Genomic DNA, 9,511 nt, shown 5'->3' with positions numbered 1-9,511 from the left:
CCCCCTCAAAAAAGAGTGCTGTAACACACTTTGGGAAATAAATGATTAAATCAACCTGTGTTAAAATATTCAGACTCTTTATTTTAGCATGGAGGAACACAAGAAATATCCAATATATAAAGAACATGTCCATTTTCTCAGAGCTTCAGGATAGTGTTTTGTCTTATCTGTGCATTGCTCTCCTGCCCCCTTCCCATCCTGTACCACACAATACAGGAGAAAATAATGTCGGTGCCTGGGCAACCTGTACTTCTATATCTGTTTATATTTTTAAGCATGGAAGAAAACAAAAGACTGGTTGAAATATTATACTTTATTTCATCCTCTGAACATCATATTCTTCTAATGATATTAGCACTGAAATTATCTCCTGAAAGACCTTCTTTTCTTTCCATTTTTGAGTCCTCCCTCCTAAATTTCCTCCTTCATCTAGGGCCATCAAGAAGTTATCAGCTTCCAGGTTAGTTTGCTTCTTGGTGAGTAAAATTCTCTATATACAGAATAGATGAGCTTTAAACAAGTTCTGGTTTGTTATATCAGAAGGCAATGGGGACCACAAGGAGATCTAGTCCACCCACAGTCTGACCGAAAGAAATGATGTAAAATAAAGGACTGGAGCCATTGATTCTGTCTTCAGCAATATTTATTGGAAACAGCAATGCTTCCCGTGGTAAGAGTTTATACATTAAGCAGTAAGATTTGCCTTTCACTCCACATGATCCACTACTGCAGGTGGCACATCCGAAGCAGCACATTAAACCTCTGAAAGAATCTGTACAGCTAGATAAATAGAACTCTGGATACCTTACAGAACTTTATTGACTGATACAAAAAAAAGAACAAAAGAAACACTCATAAGCTTACTCACAATACTACACACACAAAATGAAGATGAGATAGAAGGGAAGAAATAAAAGGAATGACTGATTTGGGAACGGGTTTTGCATATGCAGCCACACACATCTTAAACTTCTAAGCACAAAATCATCTTTATTTGGTCCTCATTGAGGGCAGAATATGCACAAACGATGTTCAAAGAACACAAGGGGAACATGGAGAGGAAAGATATTTACTATTTCTACATCTATGAACTAGTGAGAAAAATGGTTTCTAGTGTTTTTCTTTTTGTTTCTTGTACTCATGAAACATGTACTGCATAAATAAAAGTGAATATATTTGTTCCCCCTATAACCTTCAGCAATGGCCTAAATACAAATGTTTCTGTACAGCAAGTTACAGAATCTTTTAACTCTCTTCTTAATTCCTCATACGAGGGATTCTACACCTTTTATGCCCTCTTACAGTATGCTGATTGCTGTCTTACTTAGAAATAAAACAGGAATCGCTCTCTGGTGTTAATAGCAGAGAGGGAAAAAAGCTGGCTGTACCTCAGAAATAGGCATATATGGGGTGGGGGGAACAAAGGTGACAGTTTCAGAGAAGGTTTCTTTACCCACACTCAACACTTTTCTACTGAGAGCATCACTAATGCATTCAGACAGAAGAAGGTTGCTGGTGAGGGAGACTTTCTTCAATAGTTCTATATACTCACTATAGAGGGGGGAATGTGAAAGCAACAACTTTCTCCTACTAAATGGAGAACCTGAGACCTTGAGATGGCCTGTGGGTGATAGATAATATCTTCGGTGGGATGTTTTTATTTGTTTTGTTTTGTTTTCTGTGACTTGGCTTGCGGCTGTATTCTAAAAACCCACAGCCTCCTGAGAACTGTGTAAACAGCACTAATGGCTGATCTCAGATGGTATTTAAAAAGCACATGCCATGCCTATCAGGCTAAGAAGATACCATCCATCACCATGATGCTTGTGGACTCGCACAAGTTAACCAAAGATACTCAGTGGGGCTTGATGACTTAGACCACTGCACCTGCACTTGGGATGTGTTTTAAGCAGCATTACCAAAGCAGTGGTTAAACTTAACTATCTGGGTCGAGAGGAGGTGAGCCAGCCAACGTAACATCTTAATGGGGCAGAGCAACTAGAATTTCCACGTAATTGATCGGGAAGAAGCCTGACTGGCCATGAAGCATACCCTCATACCAGTTCTCATCAATCTGGTTAGTGAGTGTGATGATATCACCCTCTTTAAAACCCAACTCCCCTTCATTTTCAGGTTCAAAGTCATACAGAGCTCGGCAGCAGGGCTGGTCCATTTGGGCACCTGAGGAGTAAGAGAGAGAAAGAAAAACACAGAAAGACAAAGGGAATTTAACTCATGTTTCGGTTCACTGCTCCCACCTGGTCTGCTGTCCCCTTTGTGGCCTCCCGCCCTCCACTCTCTTGCAGAGCATCCTGCAGTAGCTAGACTCCAATGGTTGCTGTGTGGTAGCTGCCCTCTTTCAGTCTTCCGGAAATCTCCTATGAAATCTTCCACACCTCATGCAATCAATCCTGTTTCCATTTCCAGTATGAAAATAACTGTATGGTACATACAACCAACTTCATCAAGGTTTACTTTCATGATGATGTCCAAATGTGAGAGAGAAAATGACTCAGGAGTTTATAATTAGCTTTAGGTTGTTAATATGACCTAGCCAGAATTCTTTCCAAATTTTCATGTCCAAAACTTTCCACATGTACAATAGCAGTTACTTGATGGACAATGCTTTGTTTCCTCAGAATAACAGCAAAGTTTGCTTTCCAAAAATAATGTCTTGGCTGGAGAGTTAGTCAGAGAGTTAGTGATGCACTTGCCTTGCACTCTGCTGACCTGGGTTCAAACCCTGGTACCACTCATGGTCCCCTGATCACAGCCCGGAGTGATCCCTGAGTGCAGAGCCAGGAGTAAGTCCTGAGCATGCTGGATGTAGCCCTCAAACTAACAATAATAATGATGATGATGATGACTCCAGTTTCAGGAAAACTAATATAATATACTGGAAATAAAACATTATAAAACACTGACTTTAAATTCTTATTTAGTATAAACTGGGCAATACACTTCACTCTGTTATTTTGTCTACAACTGGTACCAAAAAAGAAATTCACTGTACATTCTGGTTATTAAATAAGGTTATGTAAAAAATAAGGAATTATACTTTTAAACAATTACATGTGTATCTGGAGGCCACTGACACTGTGGCAAATGAAAAGTAATATACAATAACTTGAATGAACTATGAATTGAATTGTTTTAAAAGGCATTTGTTTTAAAAGACCACATAAATGTGGTCAAATAAAGTTCACATATCCTTATGTGATCAAACTCAAGAAAGTACATACAGCTTCTAGGAAATCCAGATGGCTCTGAAGGGAAACACTCTAATTATTTTTTAATTAGAGAAAGCAGCAAATTAAAAAGTCTCTGAAAGAGAGGTGAAATATTTTGTTGGTTTCTGGGCAAGAGAAAAACAGTACTTCTGTGAACAATCCTTCCAGCCAGTAAATTTCTATAGCCACTAGCTTCCAGGATACTCTGGGGTTCTGAGTCGAAGAGGGCTGGAAGGGCAGAGAGGCCACCACCTACAAACCTCACTTTCCCTCTGCAGATTCTGTAGGGTCTCTCGTAAAATGTTGCCTAGTACAATATATCAAATACTAGGGATACAGGGAAAATAGGAGAAAGGTGCTTATTTTAAAATTCCACACCCTCATAAGATGTTTCTCTGCTTCAATCAGGAAAACAATAGAAATGCATTAAACACGGGTTTATATCAAATTTAGGGGTTGGAGTGGGTAGAGGATGGAGATTGCTGAAGAAATACATCATTGATGTATATCCATGTTCCTGATTGAAAAAACAAAAACTGAGCATTTCAGCATTTATTGTACCAACCTGAGTTTCCACAGCATAAGGAACTGGTTGGAGATTGGGGATTAAAAAAAACTGGCAGATACTGAGATTCAAAATGTAATCATTGGCAAACACATCATCATATGCTCAGTGACTCAAGAAATTCAGCTCAACAAGCAGCTCAATGTTATTATCTATGGGTTATGCTTGAGTTTATGTGGGAGTGTAATAACCAGGGGCATTCAGCCTCATGCAAGCTGGAATCACAGAGGGGTGAAAATAAAAAACAAAACTCACTCCCCCAGCAACAAACTAACATGTAAAGATCAAGATCAAGTGTTAGGAAGCTTGTATGTTTGCTGATGATGGAGCAGAGAATGAAAGGGGCAGAGGAGGAAAGAGGGAACAAGAGACAAAAAAATGAATAGAAAAAAGATTTCTTTCAAAGTTTCTACCTTTGAACTGTTAGTATGATTTTTGTAAATATGTCATCAGGAAGCATTCAAGCATTGTGTAATGGGGTCCTGCGGGTCTTCAGTCTTACCTGTCGGTTTGGGGGTGCCCGTGTGGGAGAGGCCTCCATTGGGCTGAGTACTCTCTCCTGTTGGAAACTCCAGGCTCATTCGTGGTTTAGGCTGATATTCTCTTCTAGGCTGAGAAGAAGCATGCCTTATTCTGTGTTTAAAAAAAAGGGAGCTAGGAATGAATATGTAGGCAGCTTAAAAGCAATAAGAAAAGAAATCAATATCCAAAAAACACTCGGGTCACTACCAATTCACTATTATCGAACAGGGGAGATAAAAAAATTATCATTTTAATATCTGTCTTGTTCTGTATCTTTCTTTTCCTGCTTTCAACAGTGTCTTCAATGATTAGGATGTCAATCCCCCCCTTTCTTTCTCATTTATTCAGAGCTCACTTTCAAGCTCACTTTTAAGTGCCATATTATGCCATGAACACAAAGTTGAACAGATACCATTTTTACAATGAATGCTGCTATGCAGACATGTATAAAATGCTATAGCAACAAGGGGTCAGTATGCATTACACTACCAATTCCTGAAGAAGAAATTTAGGCAAGAATGTAGAAGAGGTAGAAGTTACTTCATCCTAGATGGATAAAGTTGGTTCCAGAAGAGTTATTTCTTGTAAAGGTTAGGAGATTTAGAGGCAAGAATGAAGGCAGTACTATATGCTCTAAGGACAGTGAGCATTTACAGATCTAGAAAAGAGAGACTACATGCAAAAAATAAAAGAAAGATATAAAGATGGCCAATAAAGGCAGACTGAAAATCCCCATGTGTTTTCCATAGTTTCAGGTGCTCATTAAACACAGAATACAGATATGCAAGAATGAAAGGGTTGGGAGTATGGTGGCAGAAAAACAATGAGTAAACTGATCTTAGAAGCAAAACATTCGGCTGTTTACTTTCAATAGATGTCACAAAGATATACTATTCACTTAAAATGTTCAAGAAAGTGTTTTAAAGATATTTCTAGAGGCTTCAAGAGTGTTAGGAACATTTAAATTTTTTCTTTCCAATTTTTATTTAAGCTCTATAATTTCCAATACCGTTAATATGACTTTCAGACATAAACAGTTCCAACTCCATACTGACCAGCACTGTTAGTGTCCCTCCACCAAAGGTAACAGGGCGCACTGAGAGAAGAGTCACAATCAAACCACTAATCAAAGAGATATTGAGGATAACTGAAGCAGGGATAAGTTTCCCACAGTGCAAAAAAATAATTGCTGATTGTATTTTATACCATACCCAGAGGTGGTCAGTGCTTACACCTGGTTCTGTGTTAAGAGATCACCTCTGACAGTGCTTGAGGGAACATACACAGTGCCAAAGGGAAAACTGAGTCATCTGCACATGTAAGGTAAGAAACCAAACACTATAATATCTCTTCTAACCCTTAGAGGCTGGTTTTGTTGTTATTGTTGTTTTGGGGCTACACCCAATGGCACTCAGGGCTTATTCCTGGTCTGTGCTCAAGGATCATTTCTTGTAAAGCTTTGGAGACAATATGCAGTGTCAGGGATTGAACCCAATTGGTAGTGAGTGCATACAGCAAGCTGCCCTACTTGCTATTTGATTAATTCAGTCATTCAACAGCTTTGAGAGTCGTATCTGACCATAAGCTGAGAATAAGAGGGTGCAGAAGCAATCCTTTGTAACAGTGGAAGCCATCACATAAACTGTATATGTTGTCTCCCCACAATTCCTGTTTGTTCATCTCCCTCAGCTGCTAATCTTTGAGGTGACACTAATAATATTTACTTATGGGCTGTAGCAAGATAATATCTTTCAGTACCCACACAGACTATCTACCCAGAAATTTATATCACATTAACAGCACCCTGGTCTTATGCCTGTGGCACACAAAATGTAATCAAAGTTTTGACCACTCACACATATACAAAATCGTATTTAACGAAGAAAAGTAAAACAAAGCACAAGACAGAATCAATGGTGCACAAAAGGGCTGTGTAGGATCAACAGGAATTCTGGCAGAAATGTTTCCTCAGGGACTAGAGCAATAGCACAGTGGGTAGGGTGTTTGCCTTGCATGCGGCTGACCCAGGTTCAATTCCCAGTATCCCATATGGCCCCCTGAGCACCACAAGGGGTGATTCCTGAGTGTAGAACCAGGAGTAACCCCTGTGCATTAACGGGTGTGACCCAAAAATAAAAAAAATAAGTGTTTCCTCAAATATTCTATTATCTCCATTTACATACATCATTTTATATATAAAGAATAAGAAATGTGAAATGCTGGGTCCTGTAAATACCTCTCTTCCAGTCTGACTGTGACTTGCTGCAGGATCTGGACAGCTTGCTTGTGATATTCCAGCTGTGCTTGCACCAGTGCAGAGAGCTGACTCACCTGTTCGATCTGCAGATGGATGAGGAATCCCAATTTGTTAGCTGTTACTAATAACTAAGTCTGGTATGGATGGTGGAGTTGCTCCTGACATAGAACCCATTGCTGGATATGCCCATAAAATGTGTGGTAAAGCCAGTAACTTTCCATGATTAAGGTTAAGAAATTATGTTTGGAAACTCCAATGCCATGAGAAGAAGTAATTCGTCAAAGTCCTCATGGAGATCATGTGATTCTCATTAAATAGTCCTCTGCTTAGCTACAAACTTCTAATTATGATTGGTTGACTTAGTGATTACGTACAAGATGAAAGATGTACTTGACCAACTCCATACATCTTTTCAGTATAGGGAAAGATATAGAGGCTCTTGTTCCTTCTACTTTCCATGCTAGCTCAATAGTAATGCTATGAACCAGAATGCGAACACTTATTTCTCATATAACATACAATGGAGGCAATGTGGTGTGATGGGAAATAATTTGTCTCCTCTGAGTCTCATCTGTGTTGTAAAGATGCTGTTGTCAGGTGAAATTTGGGTTTCCTCCAGCTTTAGAATCATTATTCTTGATTACTCTTCATTTTGTGTGTCATACTGTGATCTGGTCAGATAATGGCCTCCATGTCCACAGGAGGTCTACTGTCCCACATTTTTGTGGTGAGGAGGGGCTATATAGAAAATGCACCATTACTGAGGCTACTCCTTATGCTAATCATATTCCTCTTTATTGGCTAGCAGACAAGTGATTTTATATAAATGCAAACCTACACCTATTGTGGGTGGTAGGAAGCTTTGAATATATTCAATATTAGCCCTCTGCCACCAGTCAGGGAAAGGTAATTAATAACTACATTACTATATTAATACTATATATTTACATATATATAAACATATATATGGAAAATTGGGAAGTAATTAATGAGGCTGAATGTAAGAATGAGCAAGAACAGAAAAGGTAGTTAACTTTTTTGAAATAAGTGGTAGAAGAAAATATTGTCCTCATGAAGCTACTGAAACACAATAAAACATAACTCCAAAGTCAGTGAGTAATGATTTAGTACTCTGGAAATGTGAAAGCAGCTTTTAAACATCCTTAGTTATGTCCCAAGTACAGTATCTATACTATAATAATCTCAATTAAAATCACTTTTTGAAAGAAAACATCCAACGGAAAATACAGAGCAATGTAATCACTGAATTCTGAAAGCATTTCAGTTCTATTCTTTTACAATCTGAAGTCATTCTTCTCAATATTTCAAGAGAGAATTTTTTAAGTATTGGACTCAGACATAGATCATCAGAAGTAGCCTTTATCTTCCAAATACTGGCTACATTTTAACAATATCAGTAGATGAAAAACTTGTTAAATGAAAGCACAGGGGTATGTAAAATACCATTTTCAATGTATTTTATAATTTGTACTTATTTGAAACAATAAGCTGATTTTTCTCACAACATAATGTAGTCAGCTGTTAATGTTTTAATTGCCTCACCCCCTCAGTACAGTGACACTGCACTTAATTCAATAGCAAAATTAAATTGAAAGTTACAGAAAAGTCACTTACATCCATTTCCAAGAGATTGAACATGCTTGACTCAGCAATTTCTTTAGATTCATCAAATTTCTCCAGTGCCTGACGAAGCTCTTCATCTGGAATCTTGCCTTGTCGTTTCTTCTTATAATCAAAGTCAAGACGTCGCCCCTCCAACTTCTTTAGATGATGCTGAAAAAAATCAAGGGGAAGGATAAGCTCTGAACAAACTTATGGAAAAGGCCAATTTACAGCTCATTTCCCTATCATGCTAATTTTCTTCTAAGAGTGAGACAGGCTAAGTTCTAAAATAAGATGTCCCCAGAAAAATAAAGACACTTCAGTGAAGTCAAAATTCCCAAAGGCAAAGTGTGGGAAAATATCTTTCAAAGTAACTAAGAACTAGAAGGAAATTGTGGGAAGTACTTGTGTAGTGCCCTTTACATTCTGCCCTTGCTGGGCCTAAGCCAAGTTGGAATACGCCTTTAGGATCCATGAAAGAAGCTATGATTGTGTGTCTATAATCTACACATGCACAAAGCACAGGCATGTAAGAAGGTCTGTAAGTTCCCATGTTCTAAAGAAATGCTACTTCACAAGGACAGGAATATATAGTTCTTAAAATAATTAGAAAAATAACAGAATTGTTGCTTTTAAGTCATAGAATTATTTGAGAAAGAATGGGCTTATCTTTGAGTTAATCCAGGTGCTAGAAAAATCTTACCTGCTTATTAAATAAGCAAATAAGACCGGCTTATTAAAAACCAAATAACCTAAATTAGATTATACCTAGCAATGTATACATTAGCACTTATCCTAGTTGACCAATATAGTTTTGAATGGGAAACACAATTTAAGTTTCATATTTGACACATGATAATTCTCTGTCAGAGAATCTAGACGTCTTTAGATCTAATGACAACACAATTCTTTAATTCCCCCTTGCATTGCCCCCAGTACATGGTTGCCCAGTCTCTGCCCATCACCTCCAGTCATCGTGCAGGATAATATTTCTCAAATATAGGAAGATTCCTAAGAGCTGTGGTGTACTATAACTAATACATGAAAGAAAATTCTGGATTACCCTTTATACTGAGGCTATATCAAATTAAACAGGAAAAAAAGTTGGACCAGAGAAGAAAAGAAAAATAGAATGAATATTCTAGGCCCTAGCTCCACACACCCGCCTTCGACCAAAAATCCTAACTCAAACTAAATGTTTGTTTCTTTGGAAGAAATAAAGCATTGAACTGACAATCAGCTCCATAAAATAGAATGCTGAGGTGCGAGCAGCATTTTAGACTTAAAGAGAGAGTCTCTTGTTCTAATGATGTG

General features: G+C 38.0%; 1 protein-coding gene across 1 annotated transcript in view; it reads right to left on the bottom strand.

Annotated features, from left to right (window-relative positions):
* Window positions 1-625: 625 nt before the first annotated feature.
* The window catches only part of SH3GL2 (SH3 domain containing GRB2 like 2, endophilin A1), a 205,090-nt gene continuing 196,204 nt past the window's right edge, over window positions 626-9,511 (bottom strand). Inside the window, exons 6-9 of the mRNA XM_056117195.1 lie at window positions 8,210-8,368; window positions 6,554-6,657; window positions 4,298-4,428; window positions 626-2,181 (exon numbers count right to left, since the gene is read on the bottom strand). Coding sequence (XP_055973170.1) covers window positions 1,982-2,181; window positions 4,298-4,428; window positions 6,554-6,657; window positions 8,210-8,368 — 594 coding nt within the window. The 3' untranslated portion in view covers window positions 626-1,981. The remainder of the gene's footprint in view (window positions 2,182-4,297; window positions 4,429-6,553; window positions 6,658-8,209; window positions 8,369-9,511) is intronic.

Source organism: Sorex fumeus, unplaced genomic scaffold, assembly GCF_029834395.1.
Source record: "Sorex fumeus unplaced genomic scaffold, SorFum_2.1 ptg000034l, whole genome shotgun sequence".
Lineage (NCBI taxonomy): Eukaryota > Metazoa > Chordata > Mammalia > Eulipotyphla > Soricidae > Sorex > Sorex fumeus.
This window is presented reverse-complemented; position numbering and strand designations above follow the sequence as displayed.